At 39.7% G+C, this 21909-nt stretch overlaps 1 protein-coding gene and 1 long non-coding RNA gene across 2 annotated transcripts; one reads left to right on the top strand and one right to left on the bottom strand.

Moving 5' to 3' along the window:
* LOC134060576 (uncharacterized) lies at positions 1-2720 on the top strand. Its single transcript, XM_062517316.1, has 7 exons — positions 1-1063; positions 1227-1291; positions 1375-1565; positions 1684-1799; positions 1898-1962; positions 2173-2315; positions 2588-2720. The coding sequence occupies exons 1-7, from the start codon at positions 53-55 to the stop codon at positions 2674-2676; spliced, it is 1680 nt and encodes a 559-aa protein (XP_062373300.1). The 5' UTR covers positions 1-52; the 3' UTR covers positions 2677-2720.
* A 3537-nt stretch (positions 2721-6257) lies between these two features.
* On the bottom strand, positions 6258-7515 carry LOC134060580 (uncharacterized). The gene is made up of 3 exons (XR_009935199.1): positions 7439-7515; positions 6735-7117; positions 6258-6377 (listed from the first exon to the last, which is right to left on the bottom strand). It is a non-coding gene; the product is annotated as an uncharacterized LOC134060580 (long non-coding RNA).
* Positions 7516-21909: the final 14394 nt, after the last annotated feature.

The raw sequence follows: 21909 nt of genomic DNA on the forward strand, positions 1-21909 counted from the left end.
CGAGGCAGCAACAAGCACAACTGAACCAACAACAACTACCATTGAGGCAACTATGTCAACCACAAATGAAACAACCACAACCACATTTGAACCAACAACAACCACAACTGAATCAATAATAACAACTGAACCAACAACAATAATTGAACCAACAACAACCATAAATGAACCAACAACTACAATTAAATCAATTTCTTCAAACACAAATGAACCAACCACCATTGAGGTAGCTACTTCAACCACAAATGTACAAACATCACCAATGGAACCAACAACAACCACAAATGAGGCAACAACAACCACAATTGTACCAACATCAAACACCATTGAGGCACCAACTTCAACCACACATGTACCAATGACAACCATGAATGAACATACAACAAGCAAAATTGAGGCAATTATGTCAACCAGAAATGAAGCAAATACAGCTACAATTGAACCAACAACAACCACAATTGAGGCAACTCAACCAAAAATGACAACTGAGGCAACAACAACCACAACTGAGCCAACTACATCAACCACAACTGAACCAACAACAACTGCAAATGAAGCAACAACAACCACAGCTGAACAGTCAACAACCCCAGCTAAATTAACAACAACCACAATTGAGGCAACAACTTCAATCACAACAATAGCCACAATTGAGACAACTACCTCTGCTACAAAAGAAGCAACAACAACCAGAATTGAAACAACTGTCACAACCAGAACTACTCTAGCTCCGACGACAAGAACTACAACTACCTCAGCACCTGTCACATCAACCAAAACTTCATCAGCCCGTACTACAACAATCAGAACTACCGCGGCACCTACCACAACCACTCCAACGGCAGCCCCCGGTACAACTACAATGGTTCCCACCACAACAACCACCACAACTACAACTACAACAGTTCCCACCACAACAACCACCACGACTACAACCAGACCACCATCTCGTCCAGCTCCTACATTTGAGATTCGGGCTGTCCTTTTAATAGTATTTCAGTCAGCTCTCACCGACTCACAGAGCCCAGAGTTCCAGCAACAAGCTGCTGTGGTTGAAAATGAAGTAAGTACTCCATTATGTTTTATTGAATATGCGATTTGTATCTTTGTGAATCTTCAAAAAATTGTTACATTTCAGGATGAGTGGATAGAAAGAGCCAGGAGTGTTTCTTTACCTGGCAAATCAGCCATAATAACTAAAAGTATTTTTTTGTGTTTCCGTGCAGTGTGATATCATCTATCGACGACGCTTCGGATTTCTGTTTGTGCGGTCAATCGTGAGAGCATTCAGGTAAACCTCCCTCATATATCAAATCACAGTGAAAAAGAAAGGTTTATTTTGAGACTAACACAAATGCTGTGGCATTGTTACAGGCTGGCTACTAGATACCGAGGGGACACCGTTGAATCAGAAGTTGAGACAGATGTTGACATTGTGTTCAATGAGACTTCAACTGAGCCCCTCCCTACAAGCTCTGTAGTTGTTGAAGCCCTGGCTATCGCCGCAAATGACTCAAGTTCAGGCTTCAATCTCTCTGTGGTTGCGGGATCTCTCTTTGTGAGAAGTAAGAAAATGTTTGTTACAGAAATTAATAATAGTGATAATGAATAGTGACAACGCCACAGATTTAATGAAGTAAACAGTACTGTATATTCACAAACGTGTATGTGTTTGTTTTCCAGATGAACCCAAATCAGCAGCCATTGTTCAGTTCCGAACCAATGACACATTTATTGCTGACCTTTTAGATTCCTCTTCGGTTGCCTTCAGTGAAAGATCCTCACTTATCAAAACAGAGGTACAGTAGCCTACATTCCATGAGTTATAGCTGATGACTGTTTTGAGTGAACCATTGATTGTGGACTAACCTTTTGTCCATTTATTCAATCTATGTAGCTTGAGCCATTTTTCTTTGAAGACTACCAGCCAAACTTCATCAGCCTCACACCAACAAGCTACAGGTGACTGTCAAACTGCAAACTGTAAAAAGCATAGATAATTGTGTGTGTATGTTTTTGTGTATGCGTTTGAGAGAGAGTGAGTGTCTCTCTGTGTGTGTGTGTGTGTGTGTGTCTGTGTGTGTGATGGGATCATATATTGCGAAGAGCTGCTCGTGTTAGACATGTATTGTAATCTTGCTTCTTGCTATGTTTCTTTATTTCCTTCACCAGCAAAGGATCTATTATCCATGAAGCCAACATGACCATAACCTCTGATGCAACATTCCCCAATGATACACAGGTTATAGCCACTCTGACTAGAGCTGCCATGAGTGGAAATTTGTCATTTACCATCATCTTCATCAACGGCACAGGTAGGCTGAACTGTTTTACACCTAGTGAGATCACAACATATTGCCTAAATAATGTTGTCCATTCTGTTGTCCTTTTCCCTGTAATCAAAATAAGTTTGAATCAGTCATCTTAAGATATACTCTATATCTAAGAAATACTCTACATTGTGTTGATCTGATGTTTGCATAAACTCCTGGTATGGGATTGCATTTCGACTTGTGTACATATTGAGTCTGTTCTAACTTACTTTTATGGCTTATCCCTCCCCCCAACCCCCCCAAATCACACACAGCGGTGTCTGCTGGTGAAGTCAGCAGCAGTGTTAACCTCCTGAGTGCCTGTGGACTCACTCTCATATCACTCCTTGTGGCTCGGCCCTGATAGACTCGGAGATCTCTGACCTTTGACCTCACGATGGAGTATCACCATGAAGACAAAGTGTTTGATTTAATTCTACCCCCAAAATAGTTTTCCAGTATTCTAATTATTGCTGATTATACTGTATGTGTTCATAACCTTTTTATATCTTATATATTTATTTATGTATTTATTTATGTATATGTATATATTTAGATATAAGTATTTAGTTACCAGACAACAAAATTGTTGGAGGAAGAACATATATGTCAAATTATGTGAAATTGGAATGAGGTGTCGCTCATGTTCAAAATTAAGAAGCTGCTGCAAATTTGTGTTAGTGTTCCTACCCAAACTCAGAAAGTTGCTAGGTCGGTAAGGGCCGCTAAGACAATGGCAGAAGAGCCATTCCTTATGTTATGAGGTTATGTGCCATCAAAATGATTTCGGAAACGATAGGTTAAGGTGGAAAAAAAAAAAAAAACGTAAAGGTGCCTTTAATGTCTCGTCCGTCAAGTGTCCCTACAACAGTGTCTTTGTGCCTGCACTGCTTCATTGGATTATAAGAGATGAAAGGCTTCCCCCTACTGGCCCAATAATGGCACTAACGCTACCAGGTATTGCTTGGGTTACTATGGTGATCAGTGTTCATTTCCACGGGAACATCTTTGCTGATGTCAATGTAATGGTGATGATACACCTGTCACCTTTCTCAGAAATGTTGGGCGTGGTGAAACAGCAGTAGTGTCGTCACTTGACAATAAGATGTTGCAAGTCTGCGTCACTTTGGTTAACAGTGTCTTGGCGCTTGTTCAACAATATTTTGCAACTGTTTCTTTTTTAGAAACAGAGATTGTTTAGTTTCAGTGGGCTAATGTCCAATTGCAACACCAGGAACTGGTCTTGTGATTATCAGACAACACTACTCAAAAAGTTGTCCCATGTATCATCACCTGAGAAACTCCACTGGTAAAATGACTGGTGCTGGGCTGGCATGCTGTATCTGTGCTACTCCTTGAATTGTCAAATGTTGGAATTGAGTCATTGAGTCGGGCAGCTGTGGTTAGGGCTTTGGTCTTGTAGCCGAAGGGTTGCTGGTTCAATCCCCGACCAGTAGGAAAAATGTGGGTGGGGGAAGTGGTTGAGCGCTGCTCTCCCATACCTACAGTGAGGAGCACATGTATTTGATACCATGCTAAAACAGGAATATAAAATCATCATTTGACAATTGATCTTAATGCCTTAATTTAAAAAATGAGTAAAAATCAAACCGCCAAGGACACCAATTTTCTTTGTGATTGAAGAATGTATCGTAAATAGATAAATGTTTTCCTTAAATGCTAGGGGAAGGAAGTATTTGACCCCCTATGTAACCCTATGGGAATTTAACACATAGGGTTAACATAGGGGCAGGCAGATTTTTATTTTTAAAGACCAGCTATTTCATGGATCTAGGATATTATGCATCCCGATAAATTTCCCTTGGCCTTTGGAATTAAAATAGCCCCACATCATCACATACCCTTGACCATAGCTAGAGATTGGCATGGTGCTTTTTCCAGTAGGCCTATTAGCCTGTTTGATTTGCATTGAGCTCAATGAGCATCAAACAGGCTAATAGGCCTACTGCAAAAAGCACCATGCCAATCTCTCGCTATGGTGAAAGGTATGTAATGACGTGGGGCTATTTTAATTCCAACGGCCAAGGGAACTTTATCAGGATGCATAATAACCTGAATCCATGAAATAGCTGGCCTTAAAAAATAAAAATCTGCCTGCCCCAATGTTAACCCTATGTGTTAAATTCCCATAGGGTTACATTGGGGGTCAAATACTTCCTTCCCCCTAGCATTTAGGAAGAACATTTATTTATTTACGAAACATTCTTCATTCACAAAGAAAATTGGGGTAGTTAGCGGTTTTATTTTTACTCAATTTTTGAATTAAGACATTAAGATCAATTGTCAAATGATGATTTTATATTCCTCTTTTTAGTCAACTTTAGCATTGTATCAAATACATGTTCTCCTCACTGTACATCCACAGCTATAGTGCCCCTGTTCAAGGCACCAAACCCCTCACTGCTCCCCAAGCACCGCTATATGAAGGCAGCTCACTGCTCCACGTTAGTGTATGTTTCCTCACTGTTACAGATGGGATAAATAAATATGTGCAGTGTACTTAACCATGCAGCCTAATTTACCTGATTTATATTTATGTAAAAAAAATAAAAATAAATAAAAAACACTTCAGATCACATCTCATAATTTTGTTCATCGCAACATTTGAGAGAGGAAGTGAAGGACCCGATGGAGTCAATGCTATAGTTAATGTTTATGGTGGGTAGTGCTTTATGTAAGATCACAGTTTCAGCTCCTGGCCTGACAGAGGCACTGCCTCTCAATCATTCTGTCAGCCTGTCACAACGGAAAGCTCTCTCAGTCATTCCCCACAGAACAGGCTCTTCAACTTCTATTCTAAGCCATGGGAAAATAGTTGCATACAACAGATGTGCACAAAGCAGGGGTTTTTTTTCTAACTGGGTGTGAAAAATAAATAAATACAGTATTGTGCCTATCAATGTTTTTTTTCTGTGTGCATGCTTTACCCATGCTCCAAAAATAGTGACAGATAAAAAATATGGCTTTGTCCAGTTTTAACAGCCGTAATACACATGTATAGTGCTGTTTGGGTAAATTGATACACTGATTCTGATGGAATTCTCACTAACAATAGACAAATGTCAGGCAGGTAACTGGAAAGCTCTGGTGTAAATACCCAGTTAATCTTATCGCTGACAAGGAAATTCTTTCTAACTGAGCCAGAAAAAACACAACCTACGGCAGTGAGTAAAATCAGCAAAATATGCAACCAGTTCCATGGAGCTTATTCATCTGAGACCTAGATTAACGAGAAGCTTAACACCGGAACTACTGTTTACACAATAAAATAACTATTGGACCTGAACTATTGGATTGTTGCTATTGGACCTAATGATGATGTGTTGACAATAACAAATATCAGGATTGTAAGCAAAAAACCCTGTAAAAAAAGCGTTTGGAGAATGTTGACAAGGCTGTGCACATAAGGTCTGTGTTTTCCTTTGTAATATATGCGTCCACAGGCATAAATAATGACTCATTATGCAAGATAAATAGATGACAAGATGAGACTGAGCCAGTGTTGTTCAGATGTTGTAGATGGATTAAAGATGGTGTAAAGCCAGGATCCTTGGATCAAAGCAGCCAAATGAACACCCATCTCAAACAAAGAACATTAATCACCACACAGGGGTGGACAGACAATTTCTCCAAAAAGAAAGAGGTTTGATTGTCACTTCTGAAATCTCTGTAAATGTATGCTTTGAATATGACACATGTTTGTTCTTGAATAAATATTTGTAATGCGGGCAGCAGTCTGATCATGTTTTCAATATTGACAGAAAGATTGCTGTGTCTCCCACTGCAGTCTCAATAGCATGGAAGAGATTCCAGAACTCTGAATTGCTCTGGGGAAACTGTTCCTTGCAATAATTGACATGTGAGTTGCTTTGGCTCAAGAGTGGCAGCCAAATGAATAAGCAAGCAATAACAACAACACAGGAAAAGTGATGCTGAAATTCTTTATTGTGTCAAAGTGACTCTGGAGTCTTCCTGACCAACTGTGGACCAACGGTGGACCGTAGCTCTGCAGCTCTGCAGCTCTGCTTCCCGTCATCAGCAATCCTGAACAGAGAGAAGAGTGCTGTATTATACACATACCATACACATGCACGTACTGTATGTCACCTGCATGTTAGACGCCATGGTTTAGCCTGCTCTGGCTGGTACCTGCAATAACGAGGCTAGTGTCTGTCACTCGCACGTCCCTCAAGGCATACAGAGGGAGGTGTATCTACGTATTACACAACTGTTTCACCCGCTGACTATCTTATACACATATACAAATACATACACCCACATATGTAAACAAATATACACACAAATACAGTATATTATAACACATTAACATGTTGGATGCTATAGAAAAGTGCAGGTGACAAGGTGATGAGTGTAAAAAAATCAAAAGGAGTGGACATTTACTTTTGGGTCGATTGCATTTCCAGTTGGTTCAGAGGTACGCCTCAGTCAACCTATATTCATATTTCCGTTGTTTGCCACATCTCCGCTATTGGTATTGGCAGGCCTCAGTCGACCCATATTCACACTTCCGCTGTTGTCGAAACTTCCGCTATTCAAATTGTCACGCCTCAGTCGACCAATATTCATATTCCCGCTGTTTCCAACACTTCCGCTATTCGAATTGTCACGCCTCAATCGACCCATATTCATATTCCCGCGGTTGTCAACATTTCCGCTATTGGTATTGCAACCCCTCAGTTGACCCTGGAAACCACAGTTAGGGTCGAAAACGTGTTCGAAAATGAGGTCGAAACCATGGTTGATATTCTGGCCGCAAGCAGGACCTGATTTGCAATGAGAGGGTTGGGGTGAGGGAGATGTGACAGAAAATGAGAGAGACAGAGGTTCAGTTCTTTATAAAACAGCCTTCAGAAGCAGCACCTTCTTCACATTACTTCTTTATCATTACAGTTATGACAATGCTATGATCCACAATTATTTTTTGTATTTCTATTGTGTATGTGTGAGAGAATAATTATTTACAATAATTTATAAACTATATTAAATGAAATGTATAAATGGCATATATAAAATTAAAACTAGGAAAAAAAGAAAAATGGTAAAAGAAAATAAGATAGAAAGAGAGAGCGCAAGAGTATATTTACCAAAGAAGTAGAGTAGAGCGCAGAGGGTGATGGCGATGCTGAGCTTCATGGTGCCTTCAGAAGGAACAGCAGTGTCGTCTCAACAGTATGGAAACTTTGTCCCCCCCAACTGCCCTTAAATAGCCTCTTCTCTCATCTTTCTGCTCCCACCCCTCTGTAGGCTTGTGTGTGTGTGTGTGTGTGTGTGTGTGTGTGTGTTTGTGTGAATGTGAGTGTGTGAGAGAGAAGCAGAAGCAGAGCAATGTACCATACACAGTTGGTGAGGATGCTCTCGATGGTGCCCCTATCTAGAGAGAATAAGTGAGCATAAATGCCCAACTCATGCCTTATCTATCAGTACCACATGCAGAACTGTAAGGTGAAGTACAGTTGAGCAAAGGCAACAAAAAACACAGAGTCTAAATGCGCTGGTGACACTGATGAACTTGCCATTCATGCTATTTCATGATGACAGTTCAAACATTTTTCACTTGAACTCAGTGTGTTCAGATCACAATCTTCTTCACTTACCAAGAAAACAAATACTAAAGTGAGCACAGAGATCCACACAAAGTCTGGATTAAAAAGTAAGAATTAAACGTTGAAAAGATGTGCTTTACAGTACATAATAAAATACACATAACAAGAACAAAAAAATAGAAGAAATAAAATATAAAAATAAACGGTAATGTCTAGGTAAGACCATCCTGAAGAGGTGGGTTTTAACCTCCCTTTAAAAAGGTCAATACTAGAGGAAGACAAGAAGTCAGCATTGACAAAAATGTAACGGCTAACTAGCTGTAGCTTTGATCACGTATGTCATTCATATGAATTTTCCGACAACATCGAACATTTTCCAACCATAGTTTAACATACATGTCATTCACTTACATGATGAAGAACTGTCTCTTGGTTTGAGAAGACGGACTAAATTGGAGTTTGTTCAGGGTGTAATGTGTTATTCTTGCTGTTGCAAAACTGATGGTACATGACATTGCCAAACCTCATGTCCACTATACTCTATACAGACAAGACACCATGTCAAAACACACACAAACTACAGTAAGGGGCAGTGATGGAGGAAGTATTGAAACTGTGACTTTCCCTAGTCATATACTCAACACAGCACTGTTAGAGTGTGTATAGGCTATACGTTGCTGATATTTTGCAGATTTGGCAGATTAACGTAACCCTGTAAATTCAGAGTCCTCGCGAGAGCACACTTTGATTGTGTCTGCAACAGACTCTGACAATGAGTAATGATGCACATTATTTTTGTCCCTTGCATAGCGGAGAGCAATCACATCGGTGTATCTGATATAGGCGGCCCAGAGGCGAGCTAAACAGATGACGACAGAGCTGCAACGTTGGAAGTCAGTAAACATTGGTCATAGTGATATCCAATTGCGTCAAAGTCCGGAATCAGTCAGAGTAAACATTGGTCGTAGTGTTATCCAATTGCGTGCAGTAAAATTTTTAAATGCATGCTTGGTGCCTCCCTCGAGTTAGGCCATTACATTATTCGTGGCCAGACCCTTAAAGGGACTTGCAAACGTACCATAGGCGCAGTAATATCGTACGCAGCACCTGAAAATAGTCCCCATAGACAACAAGCAGTAGTAGTGCCAGTAGTCTGCAAGTTGCCTTGATTATTACGCCAGATGAGAGTGTAGTTCCATGTCAAATCAGCCTAGAAAAACGCCAGGTTTCATTTTCAGTTGGTCTTACTGCACTTTTTAACTTGAGAGGAGAAACGTTTCAAATGGGAAAATTACCAGAAATCTAAGTCACTTTTAAACATGAAGCTAGCAGGCGAGAAGCTAATGGTCTAATCCGATTCAATGATCTATGCTAGGCTGAAGCTAAAAGTTGTATCGCCAGACTCACAGAATGGCTGGATGAACGGGAACAAGGTAAATATCGATTGTTTTGCTCGAGGGGAGGTGGAAAATGAGCGTATTTCCAAAAATGGCGGAATATCCCTTTAACCTTTCTAAATTGCCAGGGTCTGGATTTTCCAGGCTAGATTAGTGTACACAAACACTGACAAAGTAGATACGTTTTGTGATGTTGACTGTTTATAGAGGAAATGTGGAGCATTGTGATCATCAGGATTAAAAAAAATAATAATAATAAAAAAGAAAATTTTTTTTTTAGGAATTTTGCTATTCATACTATGAAGAGCTTCATAAAAAATATAAAATTTATTTTAAAAATAATATTTGTTAAATAAATGGCCAAGAAAATAAAGCTTGTATCAGTTATGTTTATTAAATAAAACATTAAAATGTTTACCATTTTGATTTTTTTCGTACCTTAATAGGGCAACGTGTCCTGGGAGAATATACAAAATATTTTCAAAATGTGTATGGGAATGATGAATGAGACAAAAAATAACATTAAATGATTTTTTTCAACTCATTTTTCACTTCTGCCTGTTTAAGGGTTAAATAAAGGTACAAATAACCAGAAAAAATATTTACACCAGTAAAAGCAGAAGTAATGTATTGTGAAGTATGAAACAAGTACTTCCATATGTCAATATTCTAACAACAATTCTGAAGCATTTTTAATTAAGTTAGTTTTAATTAATGTAGCAGTTAGTGTTAGTCTAATATTATTGAGCTTACCCTCTGTGCCCCAATTTACATTCTGACAAATCTGGAAACTGTAATTCTGATTATCGACCAGGATGATCTGCAGAGTTTGTCAACTCCTCTTCACTGGTGAGACAAATGTGTGCCTGTCAGGTACAGTAGGCACAGGGACAATCACAGACATTTTGAGGGACCGTTGCTCTTACCTGAAAAAAGACCACCCACCCCCTTATGCCATAGGCTTGTTTGCAATCTGTATGACTTTTCTTTCTTTTTGAAATTTTGTTTGGACATTGCTCAGATGTGAATTTCAAAATAACGTCAACATAAAAAGCTAGTTTGTTTCTCTACAACATGCGCCTATGGATATGAATTTCCTCTTGCCACTCCAACATCGGCAGAAGTAACATGTTTAAAACAATTGTGTGCTAAGGTGAAACACATTGAATTTAAATGAAGCATTTGGGAACACACTGACTGCACAACCTTAAAAGTAGGGGAACTGTGACAGAGCGCACCGCGTCTGTCACAGAAGCGGGCGCATTCCCGCCAGTAAGAACAATGAGAATTGAGTTTGCACTTGAACGCATGCTACATACAGTATACACACACAGGAAATAATGAAATGAAATAAGGTTGAAATGCATATGTTGAAAAGTAAGAAATAACTATGTATTGTGCCTGTGTATGATGCGAAGGAATAGTGAATAGGCCGTGCGCTAAACATGGCTTTATTTTATATTGCGTTAATTGATTGATTGCTGTGTTTGGTTCGCGCCAATAGGATAAAACAGTATTGGGCGCTTCATTCGGGAGATGGGCCTCTGCCGTGAGAGGGCACATTAGGTGCATTCGAGTTCGGAAACGGCTGACTTCGGCTGACTGCATACGTCAACGAGAGCTTGAGTGTCACCGGGAGGGGCGAAAGTTTTAGGTGCAGATGGTCCCGAACACGATTTTGCAAATTTGACAGACGTGATTCGCGTGAGACCTCGCGGGAGATATCGCGGAATTTGTGTGCATTAAATACAGTATTTAACTTTCATTGTTACTCATTAAAATGAGCATGATGACTGACGAAATAAAGTGATATGAAGTAGTTTAAATAAACCACTGTTATCATACAGTTACAGGCCTGCATTGTAGCACATTAATTAAATATCAAGTGTTTTCCGTGTGTGTAACCAACAGCATAAATTAGCAGAATGTCAAAACATTTTCAGTAGGCTAGGCTCCAGAAATCACAAATAAGAAGGTATCCCTTCCATATCTGTTCATTCTAGTACATTCTAACGTAAGGGGCAAAGATTCTACAGCAAAACAAGATGGATCACTTTTGACAAGCTCAGGTGTCATCCCAGACGCTGCCTGGCGATAATCCTAGAATGTTAACGGATCCATCTTGCTCCGCTATAGAATCTTTGGTAAGCAGGCAGAACGAAACCCCTGTCATAATCGTCATGGGGAGATTTCTTCCAAACCTGTTCCAAACGGACCTATCAAGTCCTTTGACTGACATCATGGGGCGGGATACAGACGGTTGCATGCACGAAAAGGCAGATGCAGAATTCGACTGCAGGCATCTACATATGTCTTCATCCCGCGAGTTTTGAGTGACGTGACATGGTCGCATTTTTGTGACATGATCACAACTTTTCTTCAAGTCGAACAACACGTCTAACCAGCATGCACTGCATATGACTCAAATTACGTTTCTGTTTGCATTCGACTGCATGCGTTTGCAGCCGACTTGACATGTCGAGTGCACCTACTGTACTGTCTCGGTCGTTATGGGTACGCAAAGGGCCTAGCTATTGGGCATTATCCCATGTTTTGTTTTTCGTTTGATCAGTGTTTTTCTTTTGGTTGTTTATGTCTCATGTCTTAAACCTACCGGTAGCTTAATAAAAAAATAAGTTTTCTTCTACTTGACATCTCTCGACCTGAGTCTCTACATCTGCACGGACACATTATCACAGGAACATTCAATTAGGCTACTTGTCGTTGCTCCATCACCTGGCACAGTCAGTGGATCCACCTGCGATCAGAATTATGCCTAAAGCACTGAAGCTACAGATATTGATAATGCAGTGAAATAAACGTAGTTAAATGGCATGTACAAAATTGTGTTGTCAACTGAAAAAAGCATTAATTTAGATTAATTAATTTGAGAAAAAATAAGTGAAACTGAAGTTGTTGGGTGTCAGCAGCAGAATTAAGCTATAAGCTTATAGCAGAATAAACAAGAGGGGCACACCTGATATAAAGTTCTCTCCAGACTGGAATGCTCAAAAATGCTAAAAATGTACCTGAAGTGGTCAGAAGGGGTTGAGGGTCATGAAACCATGAAACCATGCCCGAACCATTCCTAACTCCAGAGAACCAAGATCTTAGCATATACATGAAATTCTGATCTATGTCCATAGACTTCAATGGAACAGTTGCTGCCTCTGCTCTGCATAAAGGGGGATTTGACCCCCCGGGTTCCAGGAAGTGGCTTCTCATGAAGTATCTTGCTCCGCCCTTAATGATCTTGGGATAAACGTTAGCTAATAATAGGATAGCTAATAATCATGTTCAATGACAGTTAACAGAATTTCATGTACTGATATGTTATGTCTTGACTATGTTACATGTTAAGAGCATTACAAATAAAGTGGCCAAATCGGTTTGAAATATTTCAGCCCAGAAATACTTAAAGGGATAGTTCGGATTTTAAGACACGAAGTTGTATGGGTTCCCTGTCAGCAACGTAGTGCATCAGCACTGACTTACCCCCGACAGCGTCCTGTGAGCCGAGATCCAGCCGGTTTTTGATCGTTTTTGATGCCGGACTATTTTCTTCAGCAAGTTTCTGGGGTCACGAAAGTAAAGTGTTTTTCTTCTCAAAACCTATGCGTTCAACAGAGTGACATATTTGCACCACAAAAACGTTGTCCAGCTGTCAGTAGCGCGCAGTGATAGGAATCGCGAAAAATAAGTAAGTGATAACGAGGTTTGAATTTTTCCTGGACAACGTTTTTGTGGTGCAAATATATCACTCTGTTGAACGTATATGGTTTTGAGAAGAAAAACACTTTACTTTCGTGACCCCAGAAACTTGCCGGACTACTTTCTTCAGCATCAAAAACGATCTAAAACCGGCTGGATCTCGGCTCACAGGACGCTGTCGGGGGTAAGTCAGTGCTGATGCACTACGTTGCTGACAGGGAACCCATACAACTTCGTGTCTTAAAATCCGAACTATCCCTTTAATATGGGTGTTAATCAGTGTTAATCATTAATGTTAAGCAGCAGCGCTGCACTTCACTGTCTAGTCAGGACAGGACCTAGCTACCAACTGCGGGCGATGTGCTGCTACCGCGACTGCCGAGCTGCTGGTCTGCGAGCTGCCATGCTCAGCCTGGAGTCTGATCGAGCATATGCCAAGCTGAAAACAAGCTGTTGCTGTCGGGGTCAACTGAGTTGCTGATCTGCAGGGTCGCCCACAACTTCGGACGGTTCTTTGCTTCTGCTGCTTGTGCTTCTGGTGATCTCCAGCCCGCCTGCCTATTGAATCCACCTGTCGTTTCAAGGCTTTGTGTCATCATTGCCCTGGGACTTTTCTCGGTCGTCTGACTCGGATGCAGTCAATTGGACTAAAGTTGCCGTGGACTTTTCTGATTTTGTTTGCTTTTATTATTTATTTGACATTTTGTTTTGCCTAGTGTTGCAAGTGTTTTTGTTAATCTATGTTATTGTATTATATGTTAATTGTTGTCTGGTGTCTGTCTTTGTATGTCTTGGTGTCACGGGTACGCAGGCGATTACGCCGCTCCGTCCGGCATCTTTTGTCTTGTGTCCTGTTATTTTGTAAATTTGTTTGTTCTTTGTTGCCACGGGTACGCTGGCGACTACGCCACTCCGTTCGGCACTGTCTGTGGTCTGTGCACGTGAAATGCGCTATGTTTTTAGTGGTTATGTCTGTCTTGATGTCTGTACAGGAACGCTGTGCGAATACGCCGCTCTGTCTGGCACCTGTCTATTTTGTGTCAGTATTTTTACTTTTGATTATTGTTGTTATATGTTTTGTGACTCAGGGCATTGCTGTAAAAGAGCTTGATGCTCAGTCAATTTTCCCTGAATAAAAAACGGTTGATGATGATGATGATTAATAGTATGATCTAGCTGCCCTATGTTTGTGCTGTTATCACCAGCTTTATTAACTATGTAAATTTGCGATTGTAAGCCATTTCACCTTACACCACTGGCATGTTTATATGACTACCAGATGCTGAACAAAGCAATACATTGAACTACAAAAGATGTTAAAGTGAAGGTGTTCACTTCTTCATAATGCAATTTGCCGTCCAGCATGGTGCCGTCCGGCGCTGTCACGTCACAAAGTGACATTTCAGCAAGGGGTGAAAACCTTGAGATTTTTAAATTTTTCATCCAACTAAAAACACCTATGCAAAAGTGGCACATATGGTTATATTCTAGAGGTCCTCCACAATAATTATATGAGAGTGGATGTAATGAAATTACTTTTTTATTATAATTCAGTGTAAACACCACCATTTCAAAAATGATTTTCAAAGGTTAAAGGTCAAATGTAAAAAAAGACACTATAAATATATCGAGCTAAGACTTTTGAAGTTTGAACCTTGGAAACAACGGTGTTGGCTCCATATAAGTTAAAAGAAGATCCAAAAATGTTATGTAGTTTTACTACAAATTGGAAAAAAGTCTGACCAAATGGGTCACTTAGTGATTTCGGATTTCAATGAAACCCATGAATAGCACTTCCTGCTTTCAATTATGCAAAATTATGATTTTTACATCATTGAAAGCAGGAAGTCGAACATTGAAATCCGTATTTCTCCTATCTCAAAGCAAACTAAGGGAATGATGCACGACCATCCAAAAACATGACTGGTTTTCAAGATACAAAGATACAGAGCTTAATGCTAATCGGTGAAGTGTCCCTTTAAATGGTGCTAGCTATATCTGCTATTTGCTGTTATAAAAGGTTTACGAGAAAAATAACTTAATGTAATAATTATTCTCAGTACCCATCTTCACATTACTACTACAGTATGCACACGTGATTTATTTTCACAAAATGGTATGTATGCATGTATAGCAAATGTTTCTTAAAACTGAGCTGGGTTACATTTCTCAATGCATGAGCTCATAACAGATCAATTAGAGAATTAATGTTGACTATAGCCCAGATATATGTAAATATTAAAATCGGATGATGTAGGCTAGCTGGATAGATCCAGAACCTTCCAGAAGCATTGCCTTAAGGGAGCATAAAACAGCATTAGAACTAAGTTAATAAACTAGTTGAGTGGTAAGAGCAGTTTGATTTCTTTCTTCCTTTAAGAAATAAATAAATACAAAAATACAAAATAAAAAACACACAAAGTAATTGGAAAGGAATGATGGTAAGGAGACAGCGCTTGGGTAGAGAATAATGCAAAGGAGACAAAAGATAAGAGTAGACACTAAGAGTAGACACTAAGAAAGACTAATAAGAACACTGAAGAGGCAGACACTAAGAAAGAATAAGAACACTGATGTGGCTCAAAGACACCACTAGAACATCTGGAAGTACAGGAATGGAGAGGTCATAATATCTTAATTTGGAGGACAGTGACAAATACTATTACGTAGATCGCAAGTAGCGATCTATAATTGCTACATGTGATTGACTTAATATATTCTTAAAATGGCCTCTCCTTTGTTTTGTGTATGTCACCACTGTTTAATGTCTGCCAATGGAATGCATTGATGATCTTTCAATGAGTCAAAGTGTCACCATGGAATGTTGCATGTCCTAGGGAGTGTTGAACGATCTACGTAGCTGTGTGTGCGTGGGTGTATATTATTGGGTGTATGCCTTTGTGATTAGGTGCGTCAGGGAGGGGGGATATTGATATGTCTTGACAGCTACCAGATTCCTGTAAAAAAAAAAAAAAATCAGAACCACACCTACTAACATATAAACATCTAATCTGAACAGAGACTCATTTGACAGATAGACGACAGGTGTTCCAGACGACTGGACCACAGGAGTACTCAACGAATAGAGCTAAGCATTAACCAAGAAGCCAAGGATTCCGCTCAACAACCGCTCATAGGAAATTAACTCACAGGGCATCGTTGGTGTCACCTAACCACTTAGTAGGATCAGGTCAGTGAGACTTTCTTAATTTAAAATTTAACTTACAATCCAATTATCATGTGTAATTGAATGAGCCTGACATAACCTGTTTGGATCTGTGTAATGCACAGACTTTCAGTAAACACTTACTGTACTACACTTACTGTTTGGAAATAAGCAACTACTTTTGACACATAACAGTATGTGGCAGCAAATATGTTTTCATGGAATATGGTCACGAAGGACTGATGAACTCACACTTGTTCTAGCTACACACTATGTAGTTCTGTAATCTGTGTTTGTCAGTCTGCAGAAATGCATTAATTTCTAACTGTTATCAGTACAAATTGGACTGTTCTGTGATGTCTACAAGGTTTATGCATACATTTTAGGAAAAGTAGCTTTTACAGTCATGTGGACAATCTTAATGATTCTTTGACTCTGGTCATATACTGTATTGTGATGCTGCTGACAATTATAAAACACAAGAAAAAATAATTAAGGTGGGAAATATAAAGGATTCTAAAATAAAGGATGATAAAATACAGCCGCAAGTGGCAATGGCGGGGCCGATTACATCACATGCCACCAGTGTAATAGCTATTCTATCTATTGCCAACTATTCTATCTGTTACCACACCACCTCAGCATATTACAACATATCAAAAATAACTGCAATATAACAATATCAGCAACATCTTGACATAATCTCTATCACCTTTGATATGAGTCGGATAAACCACGTAGGAGAAGTGCATCAAAACTGATCATTTCCCATCAGTGTAATATTCCTATTGCCACCACTACCACCATTACCATCGTTTTCAATAACCTGTGACAGTTAAGCCATGCCAAGCGTTTATGACACATATACTGTTTATGTGGCGAGATATTACAATTAAATACATCACCATTTCAACATATTACGACATATCAAAAAAAGCTTCTTTGACATAAATCGGATCAATTGTCTAGGAAAAGTGCATAAAATCATGTCCAACGCACAAAATCTCAATTACGCTACATCCTATTGGGCATGGCTAATGCAGTGTACATGCAAAAACTATTTTTCTTGGGGAGTTACTGTACTGTACATACACCCACCAAATTGTGTGTGTATGTAGGTGAAACTATATGCCAACCACAAGTTGCACAAAACGTTATAGAGGTCCTGGGCTACATCCGTTGCAAAGCCAATAATCCTGTGCATTCACTGTACCAATTGGCTCTATGCATGAAAGGCTCGTCAGGTAGCACATTCATTTCTGTTGGAGCATTAACTGTGTACAGTAATTTCCTGTGTATTAACCACATTGTGTATAAGCCGCAGGACAGTGTTTTATGCAAGTTGCCAAGTTCAAATAAACAAAACCATACTGATAGCACATTAACTGCCTCCATGTACTAACCTCATAGCTCAAGACATTTTGCTAAATCAATGAATAAGCTGCGGCTAATAGTCAGGAAAGTACAGTAATGGCATCTTCTGTTGTATTCTGCTCCTGATATCTTCACTCTGATACGGAATATCTCATTTATCCAATAATAATATAGCACACACATAAATCTTTTATGATTATGTTTTCATCAGGGTTTGCTTGTATATTTGTCTGTCTGGAAGAAAGAAGGAAGAAACTATACAATTTTGGGAGTGATCCGTATCACCGTCGGGATTCAGGAGGCGTTTATGTTTTTCGCTTAGGGCTGCCAAGTCTCAGGCTTTGAGCGAGACAGTCACGCAATTTGACCCACACGCCATACTTGACATTTCTCACGCAAAATATTTCCCCATTCAGTGCACTATATATTTATTTTTCATGATAACTTTGGTCCTTCCCTTGCCGTGGTTCGAGCAACTCTGATTAACTGACCGCAATAACCAATCCATCAGTCCTTTGTGCTTGAATCTATAACCAACCACGGAAGGCATCACGCAATATAAACAAATCAGAAGCAACGGAAGGCGGGTCTTGGCGTCTCTAACTTATCTTTCACACACAACAGCGCCAACTCCGAATATCATAAGATTTTAACATTCTCCTGCTTGCTAGATTTTTTTCACTGTTGATTCGCTGTTTCTCCTTGAGTTTCCAAGTTAATGTTAAGGCTGCATTGTCCTAATTGTTGCAGAGCTGTGTAACATTTATTTGCCTCTTTCTTGGTAAGTTAACACTTGGAAAAGCGACTCTAATCAGAGCTGCCAAGTGTCACGCTTTGAGTGTGACAGTCAAAAAAAATTTCGGTCGGCGGACGAACACATCTCACGCTTGACATTTTCTGAAACTTCGCAGCCCTGGTAATGGCATGATGTGGCCACGTGGTGACAACCTAGGAAGAATAATACAGGCGGAGGTCTGCACTCTCTGAGTGCTTTTCTAGTTGTCACATCACACGCTGAACCCAACCGGGTCTGTGTGCCTAATTACATTGGCAATAACAGCAGGCTGAAACACACCTTGCTCCGCCAGAAACAAACAAGCACAGAGAGACTTTCGTGCATGCAGCCTATTGATATTTCATTTCATTTCATTTCAAACCGTTATTTATACTCGTAGGGCATTGAGGTTTCCCTCATTTACAGTGACGACGAGTTTACAGGAAAAGGACATGCATTAATAAATAAGAACAAGAGAAGGAACATAAAAACACATTTAAATTTAAAAAATATAATTCAAAGTGAAGTTTAAATGAAGACCATCCCTGGCAAAAAGTTTGAAGCGCTGCCAGAAAAGATTAAAATTGTCAATAAAATGCACATTGTGAGTGCGGCAAGACGACTGGAGCCAGGTGTTTAAACCTTGCAGTCTGGAAAAACGCATTTACTGTTTATCTGGCGAGATGTTACAATTAATTGTATTACCATTTCAACATATTATAACATATCAAAAAAAGAGCGTCACAACTTGGAATCATCAACATCTTGGCATCATGTGTACCAACTTTGACATAATTCGGATCAAATGCCTAGGAAAAGTCCATAAAATCATGTCCACAACGCATAAAATCATGTCCACAATGCACAAAATCCCAATTATGTCACTTCCTGTTGGGCGTGGCTAATAAATTATACCGGTATGTAAGAAAGTTCATTATGGCAAGATGCACACACCTACCAAATTTGGTGCCAAAGTATATGCCAACCAACCGGATCAATCACCTAAAGGAGCTCTAGTGATTCTCTCGGCCACACCCATTTGGCGCTTGGTCTCTGATAAGGCGTTGCTTCTATATACAAATATGCAATGTTTCTTATGACTTCTTTATCTGATTATAGTGCTGCTGCCCTCAAATAAACGGTAAAAACAACAACAATGACAACAACAATAACAGTAAAGAAACTTGCTACTAGAAGGCTCTGGAGAGCATGTACATATTGAATGATCTTAGAGTCTTATTGTAAGTCTATGATATAATAATGGACTGTGTGTGTGTGTGTGTGTGTGTGTGTGTGTGTGTGTGTGTGTGTGTGTGTGTGTGTGTGTGTGTGTGTGTGTGTGTGTGTGTGTGTGTGCTTGCTTGCTTGCCTGCAGGGGCATAACACAAAACTCTGGGCCCTAAACATACACTTTCTCTGTAGACCTCCTTATACTTTTCATTGATGTACCTCAAGCATCATTGCTTTACTATATAAGTAATTTAGCCAACAACAGTACAGATTAATTACTTGTGGTAATGACCTGTTCATGCCACTTTTAGTATAGTCTACTCTATGTAATGATAATTTGTCATGTGATGTGATGCTATATACTGAACTCACCCCCATTTCAATCCATCATTCTCAAGATGCTGTAGGTAGTGGTTACAAGGTTTTAGAACAGCTCATCTCGTTGCGAATCTACCGAGACAACGGCCCTACTTCCAGTCTCCTAGTCTCGGGTCTGCGCTATGAATATTTAAATGAGGACTTCTGAGCCAATAGGAATGCTTCAAATTCAAATTGGTGGTGGTAATTAAACATGAATGAGGCCGCATTTATGAATGGTAAATGTTGATTTTGGTAACAAATCAAATCTTACACAATGTCCCTGTCCCTTTAATATAGCCAGAAACATAGCTCAAGAGGGTAAACTGTGTAAGAAGTGCTCTGTTCACCTTTCATGCATTTTTAAGTCCATTACAATGCCAAAACACACTTGTTAATTTGTATGATTTCTTATTTTGTTAACAGACAAACTAGTAAAAATGTGGCAAGCAACTACTGTCGTCATGATGATCCTTGGTGAGTTGAACCACACAAAAAGAGATATAAGACATAATACATCATTTGCATAGAAATGAAAGTCAATCTCTAAAATGTTTAATTTCTATTTTAAAGCAACCTATTTAACTTCAACGACTTCAACCACAAATGAACAAACTACCACAACTGAGGCAAAAACAACCACAATTGAGTCAACATCTTCAACCACAAATGAGGTAACAACAACAACAATTGAAGCAACAACTGCCACAACCAATGAACCAACAACCACAATTAAGGAAACAACTTCAACCACAATCGAACCAACAACCACAACTGAGGCAACAATAACCACAATTGAGGCAACTACTTCAACAACAAGCAAACCAACTACAACCACAATCGAAACAACTTCAACCACAAGTGAACTAACAGCAACCAATATGGAATCAACAACCACAAATGAACCAACACCAACCACTGACGAACCAACAACCACAACTGAGGCAACAACAACTACAATTGAGGCAACAACTTCAACAACAATCAAACCAACAACCAAAACTGAGGCAACAACTTCAACCAAAAATGAACCAACAACTACCACTTTCGAACCAACAACCACAACTGAGGCAACAACAACTACAATTGAGGCAACAACTTCAACCACAACTTCAACAAAAATCGAACCAACAACTACAACTGAGGCAACAACAACCACTATTGAGGCAAGAACCTCAACCACAAATGAACCAACAACCACAACTGAGGAATCAACAGCCGCAATTGAGGCAACAACTTCAACCACAACTGAACCAACAACCACAACTGAGGCAACGACAACAACAATTGACGCAGCTACTTCAACTACGATGGAGGCAACAACCTCAACCACACGTGAACCAACAACAACCATAAATGAACCAACAACCACCACTATCGAACCAACAACCACAACTGAGGCAACAACAACCACAATTGCGGCAACCACAAATGAACCAACAACAACTACTATTGAATCAACAACCACAACTGAGGCAACAACAACCGCAATTGAGGCAACAACTTCAACTACAACTGAACCAACAACCACAACTGAGGCAACAACAACCGCAATTGAGGCAACAACTTCAACTACAACTGAACCAACAACCACAACTGAGGCAACAACTTCAACCACAAATAAACCACCAACAACCACAATGGAGGCAACAACAACCACAACTGAAGCAACAACTTCAACCACAAATGAATCAACAACAACCACTATTGAACCAACAACCACAAATGAACCAACAACAACCACTATCAAACCAACAATCACAACTGAGGCAACAACAGCCGCAATTGTGGCAACAACCTCAACCACAAATGAACCAACAACAACCACTATTGAACCAACAACCACAAATGAACCAACAACAACCACAAATGAACCAACAACAACCACTATCGAACCAACAACCACAACTGAGGCAACAACCACAAATCAACCAACAACCACAACTGAGGCAACAACTTCAACCACAAACGAACCAACAATCAAAACTGAGGCAACAACAAC

Source organism: Sardina pilchardus, chromosome 16 (assembly GCF_963854185.1).
Source record: "Sardina pilchardus chromosome 16, fSarPil1.1, whole genome shotgun sequence".
Lineage (NCBI taxonomy): Eukaryota > Metazoa > Chordata > Actinopteri > Clupeiformes > Clupeidae > Sardina > Sardina pilchardus.